This window comes from Netta rufina, assembly GCF_964035555.1.
Source record: "Netta rufina genome assembly, chromosome: 7".
In the NCBI taxonomy this organism is placed as follows: Eukaryota; Metazoa; Chordata; class Aves; order Anseriformes; family Anatidae; genus Netta; species Netta rufina.
The window spans coordinates 23202913-23223058 of record NC_140130.1 but is presented as its reverse complement, the minus strand read 5'-3'; the positions used below and the strand labels follow the sequence as shown (position 1 = coordinate 23223058).

At 65.1% G+C, this 20146-nt stretch overlaps 1 protein-coding gene across 2 annotated transcripts; it reads left to right on the top strand.

Annotated features, from left to right (window-relative positions):
• The first annotated feature begins 8364 nt into the window (after positions 1-8364).
• On the top strand, positions 8365-18902 carry R3HCC1L (R3H domain and coiled-coil containing 1 like). Of its 2 annotated transcripts, XM_084290373.1 has the most exons (9): positions 8370-8415; positions 8998-9028; positions 9122-9188; positions 12992-14391; positions 17560-17735; positions 17827-17897; positions 18038-18133; positions 18261-18401; positions 18523-18902. In XM_084290373.1, the coding sequence occupies exons 4-9, from the start codon at positions 13006-13008 to the stop codon at positions 18576-18578; spliced, it is 1926 nt and encodes a 641-aa protein (XP_084146499.1). In that variant the 5' UTR covers positions 8370-8415; positions 8998-9028; positions 9122-9188; positions 12992-13005; the 3' UTR covers positions 18579-18902. The 2 variants fall into 2 exon arrangements, with proteins under 2 accessions (XP_084146500.1, XP_084146499.1); XM_084290374.1 differs by lacking the exons at positions 8998-9028; positions 9122-9188 and having other exon boundaries at positions 8365-8415.
• The last annotated feature ends 1244 nt before the right edge of the window (positions 18903-20146 follow it).

The following is a 20146-nucleotide window of genomic DNA, read 5'->3' as shown; positions in this document are numbered from 1 at the left end:
CTGATTTACTGCCCGAAATTGCAGTGGAAGCACGGCCGGGCAGCGCCGCTCGATACGGAGCCGAAATATTACGGGGGGACCCGCTGGGGGATGCGCCGGGAGTGTGGCTCGTAACCTTCACGGGGCGGTGGCTCGACCCGACCCATCCCATCCCATCCCATCCCATCCCATCCCATCCCATCCCATCCCATCCCACCCTGCTGACCCCGAGACCCCCGGGGACACAGGTCCAGGTGCTCAGGAGCAGAACCTCCCAGCAGACAGCCCCCACGGAGATTTCCACCCTGGCGATTTCCACCCGAGGCACAGTGAGGGACGAGGGATAGATCTGCCCTGTCCCCTCTGCCCTGGGGACAAGGGCAGTGTGACTGTAGGCAGGGAGGTGACAGGGAAGCCCCCGAAGCTGCACCTGAGCACTGAGCATCCTCCCCATGCCTTCACCTGCATGGCCCGTGGGTGCCACTCTGCTGCTGCCACCCGCCCTGGGGGGGCCTGGATTAGCTGTGCCCTGTTGGGCAGCATGTGGCAGGGGCCCCATCTCGACCATACAAGTCATGGATTTGCCAAAACCTCACCAGCAGCCACTGTGGGACTGGGCACAGAGCTCTCCGTGTGTCTCGGGATGCGGAAAGGGGCTGTGGCAGGGATGGGGACAGCACTGGCGGGGCACAGCCTGGGTCACCCCACCACAGCACATCCGCAGGCAGCTGAGGATACAGCCACAGCACTTGAGCCATGAGGCTGCAGGAGCCCACGGTGGTCTGGGCTGCTTCTAGTGGCAGCTCTCGTGCCCTGCTGAACCCCTTGTTTCTCACCGGAACGTGGCTGGCTGCAGCTTCTGCCTGTTTGTCCCAGTTCTCCTCTCCCTGCTGGATTCGAGAGCTCTCAGTCCCGGTGCTTGTCTCCCACGGTGGTGCTTCCACGTGAGCATCAAGTACCCCTCCACTGCATTTCCAGCAGCCTCTCACAGGGTGCCTGCCTGAGCAGCAGGCTTCTGCACGGATGCCTTCAGTGGGTCCCCACGGCTAGCAGGATGGTGGCCAGGTGTGGGAACCTGCTGTGGGGCACTGCCGTGGGGCAGGAACCACTGCTGCCCTCAGTGTTCGCCATGGAGAGGCCAGGATGCCAAGCAAGCCTGGTGTGAGGGTGCACACGTGTGTGCAATGCTGTGCTCGTGTGTCCTTGTGTGCCCCAGAGCTGTGGGCGCGCTGTGCCTGCAGCCTTGCACACGTGTGTGCACTCAGGGCAAGCACCCCCCTGAGCCCAGCGCCCCGCTGAGCCGTTAGCTCGTCCCCGGTTTGGTAACCACCCCGCTAATTATTCACACAAACTCTTCCAACACCCTCCTGGCGAGCAGCAGGTACAGAAAACAAACACAGGCAGCAAGCCAGCTGCAGCACGCCGTGACTGTGAACACACCGTCCACATGGGGCCTGGGGCATGTGTGTGGGGCTGCAGGGTGCCCCCGATACCTGCTGCCCCCCAGGGTCCTCCCCATGGGCTGGGACATTTTTCTGGGGGGACGAGAGCAGGACCATAACCGTGGTGGCCGTGCTCCGGTCCCTGCGCCCCGTGCTGGCTGGGGACACGGGCGAGCATCCAGGAGCTGCAGAGGGGAGTGGAGGGTGGGCAGGAGATGAGCCGGGCTGTGCCGGGGAGGCGAGGCAGGGCGCACGGCACGGCAGGGAGCCTGCCTGCACTGGGGACAATGGACAGGAAATTAGAGCGAGGCGGCAGCGAGACATGCTGCGGGGGGAAGGGAGCTCCACGGAGGGCTGCCGGCAGGCTCAGGGAGGCTCTCTTCTTCTGGTGCTGGGACCAGTGGCCCTCGGGTGCTTGCTCCATCCCTACCGACCCATCCCCTGGCTCCCTGCAGCCCTGTGCCTGGTGGCTCATCCCCCAGCAGGACGGGAATCAGCTCGGGGCCAGCTGGGTTCATGGCCCCCCAGTGTGTCCCCTCCAGCAAGCCCCAGGTGGTGCAGCACGGACTGGGTGCAGGTGAGCAGAGCAATGCTGACTCCGAGCACTGTCCTCCAGGACGCTTTCCTGGGGCTGGCGTTGCTCTTTTTGGAGCATCGTGAAGGCCGAGGCACCTGCACACAGCCTGGCGAGCACACAGCACCCACACGCAGCGTGCACCCTCGTGCAATGCAGCCTGCCTGCAGCACCCTGTCTGCACACACCCCCTGCACACACACCCTGTGTGAGCACCCAGCACAGTGCCCCAGCACCCGTGCAGCCTGTGTGCACACCCAGCATGCACACACCATGCACACACCGTGCACGCTGCATGCACACTGCTCCTTGCTGCATCCCCTGCCCCGGCCGGTGGCTGCCGGCACAGCTCGGGCAGAGCCTGCCAGGCCTCTCCACGCACCCTCGCTGCTTTTTGACCGTAGAAGAGGGCGCATGATGTCGCCAGCAGCACGCTGCAGGATCCCTCGGCTGCTGAGCTGCCCCTGGCTCCTGGCCCCGCTTCCTTCTCCGGAGGGGGCTGTGCTGGGACCTCCCCGCTCCGAGGGTCTAATTTCCACCCTAAATGTATTCATGGATAATTTATCCCCAGTTGTTCCTGTGCTAATGTTGTCTTTTAGCTGAAATAGCTCTTCTCCTCCCTGGCGTTTACCCCGCTGATGTATTTATAGTGAGCGCTCTGTTCCCCCGCAGCCTGCGCCGTGCCGTGCACGAGCCGCCGGCCTCCCGCTGCGGGTCCCCCGGGCTCTGCCTCCCCCGGCAGCCCTGCGACGTCTCTGCTCCTCTCCTCCCAGCACGGGCAGGTCCCCGACACCCACAGAGGGCCACAAGCGAGTCCCCAGCCCTGCCAGAAACGCCTCTCCTGGTGCCTCCTAGGATGGCTGTTGCCTCTCCCATGACCGCGCACCCCTCGCACGGTGGCTCACAGCCTGTGGGTGATGGATGCCCGCGCTTGGCAGGCTCCTCGCTCCGTGCCTCTCCTCCCTGCTGTCCCCTCCCTGTCACTGTCCCACGGCACTCGCCTGTCCCAGGAGCACAGGGGCTGCTGCCTCCCACCCGTGACATCCTCTCGGCCCTCCCTGTGTCCCTTCCTCCTGCCAGCCAGCCTGGCAGCCCCTGGCGAGGTGCTAGCACTGGGGCCAGGTCAACCCTGAGGTGCATTTTGCCTTGTCTTCCAGTTCCTTTTGTCACAGGTTTGTTGTGCTCCCTCGGCAGCAGCAGGGCGCGGAGGCAGTGCCCCAGCACCCTGCCCCTGGCTCTCCCCGTGCCCAGACCCGCACGGCCCCCAGCCGCTCCTGTCCCCGTGCGCAGTGCCCCCGGGTCCCCACGCGGACTCTTCCTGTCGCCGGGACATCATTAGAAATGTTAATTATTAATTATCACTAAAAGCCCTTTTTGCTGCATTGCTGTTCTCTGCCGATCTCTCTGCCCCGTGCTGCCTGTAACCGGATCTGCCCGCGATCGGCTCCTGCCTCGCGCTGCCTGTCCCTGCTTTCCCTCCCTACCTGCAGGGGCTCGGGCAGGGCACTGGTGGCAGACGCAGCCCCTGTCCCCTGCAGGACGCAGCCCCCTGGATGAGCTGGGCTTGTCCCACCTGGGGACATGGAGGAGGTGTGGGACCGCCCTGCCCCATGCCAGCAGAGGGGACACAAGGCTGGGGAGGGACCCAGCAGGTGCTGCCATGGGGCCTGGGCCCATCAGCTCTCCTTGGGCAGGGCCATGGGGTCCTCATAAAGGGGCACAGGGATGGGGCTGCCTGGCTGGGGGGGTCTCAGTAGGGTGGAGGACTTGGGCTGTCCCCAGATGGGGAAAAGGATACGAAGGCTGTGGGGAAAGCTGGGTGCTGCCAGCAGCCAGCTGGGGCTGGCAGGACCCGTGGGGCACCGGAGGAGCCGTGCAGCTGTGGAGAGGCAGGGAGATGTGCGGCCTGCCCCGCTCAGCCTCCTCTGCCAGGGCTCCTGCAGGATTTATCAGCTCCAGGTGGGGCCCGCAGATGGATCAGTTCAAATCAGGGTCCACCAAAAGCAGCCAGGTTCCTGCCCGTGGGGCAGCGGCTGTCACCCACAGGCGGCCAGCACCGGGTGAGACGTGGATGGAGACCCAGGCACTGCTGACGGGCAGGAACCACCTCCTGGTAGCATCCTGGGTGCCTCCGAGGGACCACAGCCACATCAGATCGGGCTGTGACAGTGACAACAGGGGCTAATTTGGGCCAAGGCACAGCCCGTGTCCCCCTGAGGCATCTCTCCTGCTTGTTCTGCCCGTATCGCAAGAGCCGGGTTGCCCAGGTAGCACGCTCCCCAGCCCAGGGGTCATCACCTACACCCCCACACTGCTGCATGGCCATCAGGCACGGTCCTGCTGAGCAGGCTGGCAAACAGGAGAGTGCAGGGAAGGAGACAACAGCGATTGCTCAGGGAGATTGCGCTCGGGGGCAGGCTCCCGGGGGAGCGCAGGGAGGAGCACCCAGGCTGCTCCGGGAGCGGTATTGATTCCTGCAGCACAGGCGCTGCTTTCCCTGCCCATTCATTTTCGATGTGCCGGAGAACAGAGGGAGCAGGAGGGCTCCGCTCCCCTCCCCAGGCCAGACCTGTGCTCCCAGGGGCACGGTGAGGGCTGCCGGCCCGCAGCCCCATCGCCTCCCTGCCCGCCAGCCACCAGCGCCTGCCCGCAGCGCGGGATGCTTCCTCGCATTATACAGCGCTGTCACGAGCCGCCGGGTCCCCAGGTGTTTGGTGCAATAATGCAAAGCAGATCTAATCTGCCCCAGCCCCGAGCTCTCCGCAGTCCCCTCCCCTGGCTGCTGCAGGCTCCCTGGCCAGGCGTCGGGGAGAGCTGGGGTGCGGGCGCACAGTGCTGTGATGGGCGATGCCCTGTGTGACCCCGTGTGCCCGCTGCAGCTCCCAGGGCTCTTCTCCATCAAAAGCACTCCGCGAGCACTTGCTCTGCAGCAATAAATCAGCCGGGTGCTCACAGGAGCGTGGGCCCACGTTGGGCTCCCCAGCACGGTGGGAGCTCAGTGCCAGCTCCCGGCTGCGCAGCGTGACCCATTTATTGCCCGGTGTTTCCACAAGAAGCCCGACACGCACAGCTCAGGGGTCACGGGTCGTCCTGGCAGCTCTCTGGGCTGTACCTGGCTCCTGGTGCCCCTCCTGCTCGCAGCCTGGCAGGGAGCTGAGGGGAGCCCCCCCTGCTGTAATGCACCGTGTGTGTGTCCAGCTGGCAAGTTCTCAGCACACAGGAGCCCTGGGGCCGTGGGTGGGTGACCAGCAGCAGGGCTCAGAGGCAGGGCTGGGGGAGAAGAGGCTGCTCGGGGAGCAAGGGCAGAGCTGAGATCGCCTTGTTTCCACCTCTCCTCCCCGTTCCCATCCCTGGGGCTCGGCACAGCACAGGATGCTGTGTGCAGGAGCTGGATCAGACTCGCCTCTGATCGGAGCCGGATCTGGGGCTGCCGACAGCCCCTTTCTCTCCCGCGCTGCTCCTTTCAGCCTGTGCCTCCCCGTGGCCCCGGCTGACGCAGCTGCAGATGAAGAGACAAGGAGAGGCAGGCAGCGCTCCTGGCCCGCTCTGCCGTCCCCTGGGAGGCACAGGCACGGCAGCTTCAGATCCAGGCTCTGGCAGCAAGAGCAGCCCCGCTATCAGCAGAGAGCGGCCGGCGGGCTGCCTGAGCTATGCGGGGGGGTTAAGATGCCCAGGCAGCCGGGGCTGGGGTGCAGGTGGGGTTTGGGACCCCTGGTGCAGAGCCGTGGGGTGCTGCAGCTCCCAGCAGTGCTCTCCCCACCTGGAAAGACTCCCAGGACCCCTAAGAACTCCCTAGCCCAGGAGATGTGGGGGCACGGCCATACAAAGCCCTGCACCCCATGCTGGGGCGGCCGGCCTCGGGGCCTGGCACAGGCAGGGTGGCAGCACACGGGGTCCCTGTCCCCTTGTGGCACTCTGGAGGGGGCCACAGTGTCCCCTGCGGGAGGCAGGAGCACACCAGGAGGGGACACCTGAGGATGTCTCCAGCAGGGGGAAGCAAGGGGGGGGGTCCTCCTGCAGCCCACACCTCGCAGTGCTTGGACCACGCTGCTGCTGCCATGGAAACTGCCTGCGGAGCATCCTCCTGCCGCTCCGGCCAGGGAGACAAGGCCACCGCTGTCCCCAGCATCCCCAACATCCAGCCAGGGTGCCACGACACCCTGAGCGCAGCCAGGGGCACCCAGGAACAGGCACTGCCCCAGCCAGGCAAGCCCAGTCTAGGTTTTTGGGGTGGGCTGCATGGGTTCAACTGGGTGCTGCGGGGTGCTGTGGTGGGGTGGGGGCACCCCGGGAGGGACGCCCCGGGTGAAGCAGTGCTGGAGAGGCCTGGGAAGTGCTGGCAGGGGCTGCCTGGTGCCGTTCCCAGACAAACCCAGCTCCCACGCGGCCAGGGGCTCCACGCTGCTCGGCCTCCCACAAACATAAATCATTTTCTAATTTATAACATGAATAATTGATTTTGCCTCCGTAGCTGGCGATAAATCTCCTGTGCGCACATGCATAAGAAAATAATAATAATGAAAGCGATCAGGAGCTGCTGCCATCGATTACCTGCAAGAGGGGCCACGGTCCCCTCTGGGACATGGTGGGCTGGGGCTGGGGCTGCTCCCGAGGGGCGCCGCGTGGCCCTGCTCGGTGTGAGCCTTCCTCATCCTGCCCTGGGGCCACGTGGCTGGCAGGGACGGCCCTACACGTGAGAGTTTTGCCCAAGGGTTGCCCTGCTCAGCTCCCAGCAGAGATCCCGCAGGGCTGCGGTGATGGAGCACAGCCTCCTTGTTCCCCGCTGTGCCCAAACCAAGGGAAATAAAAGGAAAAAGGCATCATCGCCTGGGCCCGCCACCCAGCATGGAATAACCAGGTCCTGGTGCTCAGGTGCCCCCGGCGCTGAGCCCTGCGGGCTGTGCTGGCACGTAGGGGCCGGCACGCAGCTCCGTGTCCCCTGGGCTGTCCCCTGCCTCCAGCAGAGCCCAGCCGGTCCCCGTGCGCCCCGTCCCTCCAGCTCGGGAGTGCTCGGCAGCAGCGGTGCCTCATTAGGAGCCGAGGCTGCGCCGCTCCCCGGCGCGCTCCCCTGCCGCCCACGCCGGCGGCGAACGCGTGCGAGTGCCGGGGCCGCGTTCATTATCGGCCTCGCTCCACGCCAAACCCCAGGCAGGATGCGGGGAGGCGCAGCCCAGCGCAGACACCTTCCCTCCCTCCTTCCCTCCGCCCCTTCGTCTGGGCCTCCGAGGCGCTGAGCACCCCGCAGCGGCAGGCAGGATGCGGCTCGAGGGGCGCCTGGTTGCAGCCAGCAGCGCTCCCGCTGCCTGCGTGACGCTCACAGCTAATGGGGAATCAATGGCAGCCTCCCGCGGGGGCACGGCGGGCAGCGCTGCGGGAAGCGGGAGCCCTGCGCCCACCGCTCCTGCTGGCTACGGAGCCCCGTGCCCTTGTGTCCCCGTGTCCGTGTCACCCCGTGTCCGTGTCATCCTGTGTCTGTGTCACCCCGTGTCCTTGCTACCCCGTGTCCTTGTCACCCTGTTTCTTTGTTATCCCATGTTCCTGTTGCCCCCATGTCCGTGTCACCCCATGTCCTTGTTGCCCCATGTCCTTGTGTCCCCACATCCTTGGCACCCAGTGTCCTTGTCACCCCATATCCTTGTTGCCCTGTGCCTCTGTCACCCCATGGCCTTGTCTCCTTATGTCCTTGTCACCCCATATCCTTGTTTCCCCATGTCCTTGTGTCCCCATGTCCTTGTCACCCCATGTCCTTGTCACCCCATATCCCTGTGTCCCCATGTCCTTATTGCTCCCTGTCCTTGTCACCCCATATCCTTGTGTCCCCATATTCTTGTCACCTCATATCCTTGTGTCCCCATATCCTTGTCACCCCATGTCCTTGTCGCCCCATGTCCTTGTCGCCCCATGTCCTTGTCACCCCATATCCTTGTGTCCCCATATCCTTGTGTCCCCATGTCCTTGTCACCCCATACCCTTGTGTCCCCATACCCTTGTGTCCCCATGTCCTTGTCACCCCATATCCTTGTGTCCCCATGTCCTTGTCCCGCTGTCCCCCAGCACAGCTCTGGCAGCACACCCCACTCGCCCCTCGGTGTTCCCATGCCCACGGACGCCCTAAATTCCAGCACCGACGACCGTCGGGGGGCTCCCGGGAGGACACAGAGCCCCCATAACGGGGAAGGTGCAGCCGGGCCAGCAGTGCCACCCGCTACCGTCTCCCCCCCGGTGTCCCCGACGTCCCCGCGGTGCGCCCCCGGCGCGCTGCACCCCGGCGGCGCGGTGCCGGTGCGGGTGCCGGTGTCCGGGGCGGTGCCGGTGCCGCACTACAGGTCCCGGCGCACCCCGCGGCGGGACGGGGCGGGCCCGGCGTGGCGGAAGCGGCGGCGGCGGCGGGGAGCGGCGGGGGACCCGGCGAGGCCACCGGTAACGCCCGCGCCGAGCCCCCCGACGGGCGGCCCCCGACGGGCGGCACCCGCTGCGCGCACGGGCACCGGGGGGGAGCCGGCCGGGGGCGAGAGCGGCCCGGGGGGGCGCCCCCTGCCCCGTCCCCGCCGTCCCCGCTCCCGCTGTCCCCTTCCTGTCCCCTGCCCCGGCGCGCCCGGGTGGCTGCGGAGCTCATCCCTGCCCTATAGCTCCTGCTGCTCGGCTCCGTTCCTCACCCTGCGGGGCTGGAGCCCCCCGTGGGGGCGTCCCCGGGCTCCGTCCCCCCTGCAGCGGGGGCTGGTGCTGTGCCTGTGCCACCCGGCTCCGGTGTTTTGGGGCTCGGTTTTGGGGCTCTGCCACCACCGTGCCCCCGGTGCGTCCCGTGTGGGGGTCCGGGCGCGTCCCGCTGTGTCCAGGTGCCCGGTGCTGCCCGGCCACGCTGGTTTTGCTTCCCTGCAGCTGGCTTTGGGAGGCCCCTGCCTCATTTGCATTTTTCTGGTTAAAAACGGCAGTTTTGCCCTTTTGAGTCATCTTTATTTTTGAGCCGTCATTAATTTTCCCTCCCCTCTTATTTATTTATAGCCCTGCTCACTTTTGTGCTGATCCTGCCCAGGTATATTTGGAAAGCCCTTTGTATCCCCCCACCCCCTCGCCTACTAACTCCTTCTGCTTTTGTGTTATCCTTTTTTTTTTTTTTCCCCTGCAGCTGTTGAGGGATGGTATCGACCTATAAATCACCTCCTGCCTGAAACGTCCCCCTTCTCTTGTTCCAGGTATCTCCTAGGAGCATCGGGAGCGAGAGGCGCGATTGAAATCTCTCCCTTTTCCCCGTGTGTTTCCCTTTGACAGCCCGCTGCTGTCGGCGCTTCGCCGTCTCCTCGCGTGGCTCGTGGCTGGTGCCGTGCCTGGAGCACGGCCCTCTCCCGGGAGCAGGGCACGGAGTGGGGTGGGCAGCAGCCCCTTGCTCTCGGGGTGCTTTGCTTGGTGTCCCGTTGTGCCAGCAGCTCTGTGCCATCGTATGTCACCCCGTAGGCAGCCCAGCCTCACCCTGCCAGGTACCCAGGTCCTTCTGTGGCCCTGGCACCTGCTGCACGAGCCCGTCCTGCTGGCCTGGAGCTCTGCTTAGAGGGGGAGAGGTGTGGAACAACTGAAATCTGTGATGGGAGATACCTGGGAAGCCCTGCAGCTTCCTAAAAGGGCGCAGGGAGGTTGCCGGTGGGGATGGGCAGCCCCTGTTCCCTCTCTGGGTGCCAGCGCCGTGCACCAAGCAAGCACTTGGAGGTGTGCTTCCTAATCGGGGCTGTTTAAAATCTCCTCGTAGCTTCGTTTTTATTAGTAGTTGTAGGATTTTTTTCACCCGAGCTGCGGCAGGCAGTAAAGAGTGACATTGCCAGCGTGCGAGCTGCGCGCCGAGGCTGCGCGTGGTCCCCCAGGGATGCTCCCCGAGCAGCGCTGCGAGCTGCGGCCCCCGAGGTGTTGCCGTTCCCTGCCCGCCGTCAAGGCTCTAAGGTTATGTGCTCTATCGATGGCAGTATGGATTGAGTGGAATTAGAAACCTCGAAGGCTAAAAATACAGCGCCCTGCCAGGAAATGAGGCAGCCTGCTGGGAGGGCGCTGGGTGGCACTTCAACTTTTCCAGGAACTGGCACGCTGCGTGCGAGCCCGACAGCCCGGCATCCGTGCATGGCCCTAAGAGAGGGAGGAGAGGAGCGCTGCCCGTGCACGGTGCCGGTGGCTGCAGAGGAGCAGCACGGGCCGGCACGGTGCCCGAGCAGCTGCTCAGACCTCACAAACTCGTGCCGGAGCCTCGTGCGCCCCAGCCGAGCCCGCAGGGTGCAGGGGAGAGGAGATGCAGGGCGAGCGGTGACTTGGTCCCCAAGTTTGGGATCTGTGGGGTTGCCCTGCCCAGCGTAGTGTGAATGAGACCTGCAGCCAGGGCTGTGCTCTGCCTCCCGGAGCGTGAAATCAGTCGGAGGTGACGCGTGGCCGTGGCATCTGATGAAGTGTGTAATAGACTGGGGGCAGGAGCTGCGCTGCCCTTAGGAGGGAAAAAAAAACCCCAAACCCTCTGTGCTGCGGTGTCCCTGGGGGGCTGCTGGGGGCTGCTGCAGCCTCGCTGTGCTCGTGTTGCTTTACCTGGAGCTCCCTGCGTGATGTGCCCGGGGACAGGAGCTGTCTGCTGCATGGCTGCGGGACACCGCTTGTCCCTGGCAGCGTACGGCCGCGCGGGGAGAGGATGCTCCCAGCACTGCCCGTCTGGCTAATGCTCACCATCTGCTCTGGAGGGTGAGGCAAGGTGAATGGCAAGCTTTCGAGGAGCCCATAAATCCTGCATGCGAGGGCTTTTCTTGGAGGTGACTTGGGATGTGCGTGGAGCGATGCTGCTCCTGGCTGCGCTCCCCGAGCGGCGCTGGCACGTGTGGTGGCTGAAGGGAAAGGAGAGCACCCTTGCTGGGCAGCGTCCCGGGGCTGGAAATCCTCGCTCCCGCTGGGGAGCAGCGCTGGTGGGGCTCAGCAGTCCCCCCCGCAGGCTCATCCCCCTTTGGTGGAGGGCAGCAGGAGCAGCACCAAATGCCCGGGGTCCTGCATAGGGTGCAGGTCGCACGGTTGGTGTGGTGGCACAGCCACGTTGTCTGCCAGGCCTGGCTGCTGGGGGCATTCCCCTGGGGAAATTCCCTCTTGGAGAGAGTGGAAGCAGCTCTGCAGCCCTGCGAGCGAGGCGAGTGGTGGAGAAAGCTCTTTTCCCTATTTTTTAGCTATAAAATGCCCTTTAGCTATAAAATGCCCCTGCCCCATGACTGTGCCTCCGAAACGGCATCAGCCGTGTGGCCTCGCAGCTGGGTGCTGCTCCCCGTGGGCAGGCAGACGTGGCTGGAAGGTGTTTGCTGAGGAAGTGTGTGTCAGACAGCCTTGCGTGTGCCAAAATGCTGATGGCCGGGGGCTCCCGGTGCCCCCTCCCCACCGGCACACGGCTAGGCTGGGCTGCCGCTCGGTGAGAAAATGTATAACGCCTCGGGGCTGAAAAATGACTGACCCAGAGCTTGGACGGTTTACAGGATGCGTTGCTTCTTTCTCAGTCGATAAAGATAAAGGGGACCATTCTGCCAGCAAAATTAGTGTATCAAAGAAGGGAAAAAAAATGACAGGCACCGCATATGTTTCTGCAGCGAGAAAAATGGTGGGGGCAGCAGCGCCCCGGTGCCCCCGCCTGCCCCGCACTGAGTTCCCATGGGGCAGGCAGGGGCATGGAGCACGGCTCCTGGGGCTGAGCCTTGGGGTGTGGGGTGAGACCCTGCTCAGCGGGGGCCGTGCTGTGCTGGGAGGTGTGAACAGGGGGCAGCCGGGTCTTTGCCGGTGGTTTCCCCGCTGAAGCCACCGAGCCGCCTGCTGTCTCCGTCTCCCCGTGCCGGGCTTGCTGGCGGTTTCGTGAGAGCCGGGAGAGACCCATCCATCACGCCAGGGCTCTGCGGGGAGCGCTGCCTCCATCCGTCTGTCTGTCTGTCTGTCCGTCTGTCCATCCGGCAGGCACGGGCTTCCCGGCCGGCCGCAGGGCACGGTGCGCTCTGGCTGCCCGGCACCGCCGGCTCTCCGAGCGGGGCCACGGGCACCGAGCGTGCCACCGCCGGCCGGGGCCGCCCGTCCCGGAGGCTCGGCGTGGTTCACGGGGAGGGGAGAGGAGCCTAATGTACCGGAGGTGCCGCGGAAATGAGAGCCTTGGACGGATTCCTGGCCCTATTGATCCGCCGGCAGTTTATGCATCCTGACATTCATAATCTCGGTAGGCTCTGATGTTCCAGATTAATGGGCCCAGGGGCTGTCCATCCGTCACTTCACATTAATTACTGAAGAGGTGTTTTTCCAGTGATTTACCTGACAGCGGCCCGTGATGAATACCCCTAAACAGAGTGGGCAGTGATTAATCACGGGGCCCCGGCCCGGCCCCGCTCTGCCTTCCCCTCAGCCCCAGCGCAGCCCCCCACCCCATCCGTCTCCATAAACGCTGCCTGATGCATATTTATAGGGGCACGGGGCCTGGCAGATAGCGGCGCGCCCGCTTGTGCCAAAGATGATGAAAAATAAATCTCTGCCGGGATGGGGCAGCCCGGGAGCCTGGCACAGCCAGGGCTCCTCGCCAGGATGTCCCCGTCCCGACCTGCTCAGCATGCTGGCACCGGGGATGCTGTCGGGCTGTGGGTTTGTGTTCAGCCCCGTGGGCAGCCCCTGTCCCCTGCCCAGCTCCTCTGGCTGTGCCAGTCCTTGCAGCAGCGAGTCCTGCCGGTTGCGAGGCGCTGCAGGCAGCACGGCTGCCTCTCTGCTGGCTGCCTTTCAGCTCGGCCAGACCTTCAGTATTTGCATCTCAGCTCCTCTTCTCACACCCTTGTGCCAGGTTCCCGCTGCAGCTCCGTCTCCGTGCGCGACGCGGTCGCTGGCTGCCCCTCGTCCCCGTGCTGCAATTCCTGGTGCTCCAGGGATGGGAGCGCTGGGTCTGCCTCCTACCTGCCCACCCCACTCCGGTGCTGCTTGGCCCGGGGGCTGGCCGGGGTGCGGGTGGCACTGACGCTTCTCTCCTCCGCAGGCGGCGGTGGCACCATGCAGCCGGAGGCGGAGGGCGGCCGGGCGCGCCGCAGGAAGCCCGACATGGCGCTGTACGTGCCCAAAGCACGGCGGGAGAGGGCGGCGCAGGAGGCGGCTGCGAAACACCGGGAACCCGAGAAGCAGCGCCCGGCGCTGGACGTCGGCCGGGGTGGCTCCGAGGGGCAGAGGCGAAGCCCCGGGGCCAGGACGCACATGGGCAGAGCAGCCGGCAGAGAGAGCAAGGCGGGCGCTCGCCCCAAGGAGCCCCGGGCAGCCTCTGCTGGGGATGGAAGGGTACCAGGCACGCACAGCCGGGGCTCCAAGGCTGGCACGGAGCCGGGAGGCAGCCCGGAGGGCCCGGAGGTATTGCCCAGTGCGCAGGAGCCAAGCCTGGATCTGAGCGCTGCCCAGCCCTCGGGCAGGCAGGACAATTCATCTCAGGACGCAAGGCTCAGGGACCGAAGCTGTGGGGTGATGAGGACGGTGCCGGACCCGCTGACCCCACAAGGTGCCCAGCCTGGGGCTGCGGGGGTGACCTCAGAGCCTGGGGGTGACCCCGATAGCCCAACAGCAGCTCCACCGAGTGAGGTGTGTCGGACAGAGCCAGGCGGGTCGGAGCATTGGGGGGACAGCTCCCCGGAGCTGGGCAGGGACCTCTCGGAGTGCCCGGCACAGGGTGCCCTGCAGCAGGCAGGGGAGGGCAGCTCGGGCAGTGCGCCCCAGCTCAGCTGTGAGGGTGAAGGTCTGGAAGCCCAGAAGGAGGAGAAAAAGCACAGGGTGTCTCTCCTCGCAGGGCAGAGCGAGGGCTGTGACCCGGGGGAGGAGGAGGAGAGGCAGGGAGGCAGCGCCGTGCCTGCCCCAGGAGGAGCTGCCTGCGAGGCCGGGTGCTCGAGGGGTGGCATGGGTGACAAGTTGGTACCACCGGGGCAGGGCGCAGGCAGCACAGCCCAGCTCCTGCCGGAGCACACGGGGCAGCTGCCACCCGGCAAGGAGCAGAGCGCTGCCGGTGCTGGGGATGCTGCTGGGGAGGGCGTCCCTGTGCCCCATGGCAGCACCGGGGCTGGGAGCAGTGTGCTGGGGGCAGAGAGTGGCACCGGGGAAGGGGCTCCCCTGGGAAGCCACGAAGCCCCACCGTCCCTGGAGCTGCTGTGCCGCGGTGTGGAGCAGCTCTCGGCCGGGACCTGGGCTGAGGAGCAGGCACAGGGGGATGAGGATGAAGACTCGCTGCAGCAGCACCGCGAGGAAGAGGAGGAAGAGGAGGGAGGTCCTCGTAGCGGCTCCCCAAAGCCAGGGCAGGCCAGCACCGGGACCCAGAGCCACGGCAGCCCGGGCGGTGAGGAGAGCTGGGACGCGCTCTTCAACGATGACGGGGACTGCCTGGACCCACGCCTGCTGGAAGAGGTGAGCTCGGCGAGTCGGTGAGCGTGGGGACAGCCGGGGGGTGGCCCCATCCTTTTTCTTCCCCTACACCTTCATTTAAGACAGAGCACACCCCACCAAGATGAACATGTTAAAAAAGTGTAAAAGCAACTTGTGCAATCCTTTCCGCAGTCGTATTGCCTACGATATTGCCAAGGGCTCTGTCCTTGGGGTGCTGCCTGGCCGTGCAGCCTGCTGGCGCTTCCAGCCACCCCCAGGGCACGAGTGGTGCCAAAAAGTCCAGGAGGGTGCTGCCGGGAGCTCCTCGCCCCTGCCTGGACCCGTTCCCCTCCTGTCCGTCGGTGCCAGAGAGGCCCTGTGAAGGCTGGGGGGGATCTTCCCTTTGCAGTACATAAAGTGCACCCAGTAAAACGTGCTCGAGAGCCGTAAACTGCAACTGCACCCTCATGAAAGCAGGGCTGGTAATAAAGAAATGGGCTGAGACGTATGGGCTCCCATTGAAATAGCAACATGAAGTTTCCTGAAAACTACATCTTCTTAATCAGCTGTGGCTCATTACCATAGCCTCCTGTAAGCGTGTGCCTAAATTTACTACAATTAGCTGCCTTGCACTGGGAGCCGTGCCGTTCTCCTGCCGCTCGCAGGGAAAGCTCGGCTTCTGCAATGAGCCTGGAAATCCATTATTGCATTTTAAATCAGCGGCGTAAAGCTGGTAATGTTCGGAATGACATTAATGGACCCAAAGTAACAAACAGCACTAATATTACAAACGAATGTCCAGCCCTCGCCGAGAGCAGGGCTCCGAGAGGCGGACGGTGCCGATGATAGGGGTGTGCAGAAATGGGATTAGCTCCGGGGGGTGTTCCCTGGGCTTGCACGGGGACGTGGCCGTGCCGTTCTGTGGTGTGGCCATGGGATGCTGTGGGCAGTTTGTGCCACGCAGCGCCAGTGCTGGCTCTGAGGAGCTCTGGAGCACCCCTGTTACACCCCCTGTGCACTCGCTCTGAGTCCGGGTTGGCCTTTCCAGGGAGCTTTCCCATATGGGTGAAAAGGGACCTGAAAAGGGGATTTATCCGTGAAAAGTTGCCGTTTTTCCCCCCTCCACCCTCACAGCCTGGTCGCTTCCCGATGCCTCTGAGCTGCTGGGAGGCAGATGCGCCTGCTCGGGGAGGGTTCGGGCTCTTGGGGAGATGTAGCTGTTGTTAATTAACTAAAAGGACAAGAAAATTAGTAGCGTTCTTCGTCATAACTGAATCCTTATGCGCTGTGGATAGCCGGCAGAGAGCAAGATTTATGACGTTCTGTGTCGGGAAGAGATTTCTGATAGCAGACGGCTCTTTAATCTAGCAGGAAAAAACATAACGAGATCCACTGGCTGGAAGCTGGAGCCAGCTGAAGCCAGACTCGAAGCCAGGCGCACGTTTTTAACACGGAGGGTAATTAACCGCTGGAACAATTTCCTTGCAGCCTTGCTGGATTCTCCGCCAGCTTCCCGAGGCTAAACCCGAGCCGGGTGTCGGTGTGTGAGGGCCCTGCTGTGCCTCCCTGGGGCTCTGCCCTGCACGAGGAGCTGTGGGGTGAGGACAGCGCCTGGGGCACTGCGTGCTGCTGGTAGCACCTCTCCAAACCTGTCCCTGCAAGGCAGGGGGGTGGCTGAGGCACCTGAGTGTGCTCGTGCACCTCTCAGCACCTGCATGGTGCTGCTCCGTGCTGCTCCAGCTCATCTCTTGGAGCAGGAGTGTAAGCAAGGTGGGACGGGGCTTTGGAGAGCAGTGAGCCGTGGCAGACACAATTCATGTCCTGGGGCATCCTGCCTTGGCCATCCACATCCCCCAGCTCTCCCTAGAGCTTGTCCATTGCAGGGGAGGGCAGGGGACCTGTTGGGCCGTGCCTGGTGTGCAGCTGAGCCCGGCTGCCAGCCGGCTCCAGTCCTTGCTGCCCCGCCACACTCGCTGATTTGTGAAGGTCAGGGACTGTGCCGGCACTCTGCGCTCCGGCTCTCCAATCATCGGCTCGGTGCCTGGCGCTACCCCAGTGCCCTGCTCCCTCGAGCATCACGGCAGGGCTTCATCCTGCTGCCTCGTGTCCCCTGCAGCGGGCAGGGGTGCTGGAGCCCAGCCAGCTGAGCCACTTGGCTGAGGGGGGACGGTCCTGCCCGGCAGCGCTGGGCTGTCCTGCAAGCTCCATAACTCAGCTCTCCCCTCCGCCGGCATCCAGCCGGCCCGGCGGCACCCCCTCACCTGCCGTGAATCCATCTTCCCCATAAAATTGTCGGAACGAGCACTTTTTATTGACTGAGCTGCCCGGGATTTATGGACTCTAACCTTCCAGCCGTGGTGCGCTCCGCTACGACCGCTCGGGGGATCGGGCTGGGGACCCGGCTGAGTTATGTGCCTGCTCCCCCGCAGCGCGCCGCAGCCCCTTTCCCCCTGGCACCACATATTTTGGGAAGCTGAGGGGCAGCGAGTGGTGCTGGGGGGGGCCCATTGGCACTGGTGCTGCCGGGGCACAGGGGAGCGGGGTGGCTGCGTGCCCCCGCCGCGTTGTGCAGCCGGCAGTGGGAGGCTGATGCCTGTATTTTAAAGTGAAGGTTGAAAAATTGGAGAGGTAGAAAAGAGCTACAGCCGTCATCTTTTAGGGCTGGAGAAATGCCCCGCTGTGAGATACTAAACGAGCACAGCCCGTTCAGCTTATCCAGGCGAAGGCTGAGAAGTGACTTGATTACCACGAGCGAGTGCCGTCACGGGGAGGGGACGCCTGGGACCCAGGGCTCCTGAATCCAGCAGAGAGGCAGAACGAGAACCAGCGGCTGGAAACTGAAGCCAGACAAATTCAAATTAGAAATAAGCCATAAATTGGTAGCGGCGCAGGTAGTTAACTGGTGGAACTGGCTCCCTGGGGGAGCGGTGGCTTTCCCGGCGTGGTGCTGCTGGTGTCTGGCAGGCGGCGGTGCGGGGAGGTGGCACGGGGCGCGCCGATCCCCGTGCTCATGGTGGGGTGCTCCTAATGGGAAAAGCAACCATGTGGTGTGAGCGTCCCGGTGGCTGGCTCCCAAAGTCCCACTGCTGTTAATCCAGCAGCAGGGCTGGTGTGTGGCACCGGGGCGAGAGCCTGGGCAGTACTGGCCATCCACCAGGCGCTGGTGCTGGTGCTGGGGTCGCTCAGCACCGTCCCTCTCCCACCCCGCAGCTCTCGGGGGGCCAGAAGCGCCGGCAGAGCCTGCAGGAGCCCCGCTTCGACTACTACGGGGCCGAGCCGGCCGCGCCGGACCTCAGCGATGATGAGCTGCCCCACGTCATCGAGATCTACGACTTCCCCCCGGATTTCCGCACCGAGGACCTGCTGCGTGTCTTCTGCAGCTACCAGTGAGTCCGTGGCTCTGCCCGGTGCTGCGGGCTCGGCGCCGGGCCCCGCTGGCAGCACCGGTGCCTTGCTGACCCCTAATCTCTCCGGCAGGAAGAAGGGCTTTGACATCAAGTGGGTGGACGATACGCACGCCCTGGGCATCTTCTCCAGCCCCATAACAGGTACTGCTCCGAGCAGTGGGGTGTTCGGTGGGAGGGCAGAGGGGGGACACCCCTCCTGGCACTGTCTGGGCGCACCCCTCGGCTCAGCCGTGCCCCATGGCCGTGTGGGGCTGCCTGGCAAAGCACCACCTTCCCTGCAGCACGCGATGCCCTCAGCACCAAGCACCTGATGGTGAAGACTCGCCCGCTGTCCCAGGGCACCCGGGCGGCCAAAGCCAAGGCCAGGGCGTACGCCGGTGAGTGGGGATGTGGGGGCACCCCCAGCGCGCCGAGCACCCTCATCCCGGTGCCCTGGCTGGGCTGGGGGCCGTGCCAGCCCCCTGGCTGGGTGCCCACGCTGACGCCAACTCTGCTCTCCCCCAGACTACCTGCAGCCGGCCAAGGAGCGCCCCGAAACGTCGGCCGCCCTGGCACGGCGCCTGGTGATCGGCGCCCTGGGGGTGCGCAGCCCCCAGACCCCTGCCCAGCGGGACGCCGAGCGCAGGAAGCTGCAGGAGGCTCGGGGTGAGCTCTGCCCCCGGGAGCCTCTCCCTGCGCTGCCGTGGTTCTCTCCCGACCCCGGGGAAGAGCCGTGGGCAGCTGGGGGGTGACGGGGGCTCAGGATTTACCCAGTTTGTCCCCGCAGAGAGGAAGCGGCTGGAGAACAAGCAGCGGGAGGATGCCTGGGAAGGCCGGGACTGAGCTGCCTTCGCTTTCAGCCCTGCTGGAGGTGCTGCCGGGGGCCCGAGCCCCTCTCTGCAGGCAGGCACCTGGGGATGGAGCTGGGCCTGCCGCTGCCCCATGGGATCTGTGCAGGATGGTGCTGGGGCACGGCCACGGGGTGCTTGAGGGCTCTTTGAGGCTGTGCAAGCGCTGTCCCCGTTGGGTGCCACCAGCTGGTGCTGCCCGTCCTGCCAGGACAGGGTCCCCTGGTGCTGTGGTGGCAGCCGGGGGGACGCGGGGAGCTCGGCGGGGACAGCACTGGCCACGCATTGCGGGTCAGCCACGGCCACGCCGGGCCTTGTGAACGAGAGTGTCTTTTATTTTGCTAATAAATACCATTTATTTTGCCTTGCCTGGCCTCTGAGGAGGGCACACAGCAGTGCTGGGTGCCGAGCTTCTCCTCCCTGCATCTCCCTTGGCGTGTGCCACGTGTGTGCCGCGTCCCCCAGCCGCTGCAGGGGCTTTCCCCCCTGCGGGGCGGTGGGTGAGCGGCAGGAGGGGCAGGGAAGGGCTGGAATGTGCTGGCAGGGCCCCTGTTTACATGCACGGCCCCGAACAGCGGGGCCCTTGTTGGGCTGCGGGAAGGGCGGCCCCGTTCCCACCCCGGTCCTGTTCCCGGCCCCGTGCGGGGCTGTGATGTGGGCTGCGCACCTGGGCCCGGCGGCGGGGGGCTTCCTGCCCTGCCCCGCAGACCTGCCTTTCTCCCAGGGCCGTGGTGCATCAAAACCCTAAAACCACCCCTGCTGCCGAAGGAGCCTGCCCCACAGCCCCTAAAACTCTCAGGGTCCTTGTCTGGGGGGCTCTCGTGCCCGCAGCAGCAGGTTGGGAGTGCTCCTGCTGCCTTTCCGCCGCCCGTGCCAGCGGGTTGTGTGTTTTGGGTCACCTCGTGGCAGCCGCCCCGTGTCCCCTGGCTGTCCCCCAGCTGGGTGGCGGAGCAGCTGGTCGTGACCCCGCGGCGGTGGCTGCTGCCTGCCCCTGCTGCCAGCTGGGAACCGTCTCGGCCGCGGCTCTTGGCAGCGAGCGGCCGGGTGGCTGGGCCAGCGGAAAGTTTCCGGGCGAGAGGATGCGCTCACACGGAAAGCATCTTCCCCCGGCACGGCGGGGAGCAGGGGGAGCCTTGGCCGGGAGAGCCTCCGGCAGCACGCGCCTCGCCACGGGCCTCGCTCGCCCACATCCCGCAGGGCTACCAGCACTTGTGGTCCTCCACGTGCGGGGACAACACGTGTGGAGCCTGTCCTGGCACTGAGGGGGGAGAACAGGGGCTCACAGCCCCCCTGTCCCAGGCTGGTGCAAGCTGGGGGCATGGGGATGGGGTTTGGGATGGGGATGGGGCAGAGCGGAGGTTTGAGCTGCCAGGAGGGGTTGGCAGTGCCCAGAGGCTTGGTAGGTGGGATGCCCATTTATATCCTTAAAAAAATAACATGTGCTGGAAACCACCCAGGGGAAAGAAACGGAGCAGGGGCACGTTGTCCCCTCTGTCCCCACCTTGCCCTGAGGAGTGAGAGCTCCCAGGGGCAGAGCAACCCCATCCCTGCTCCCGGGGCTGC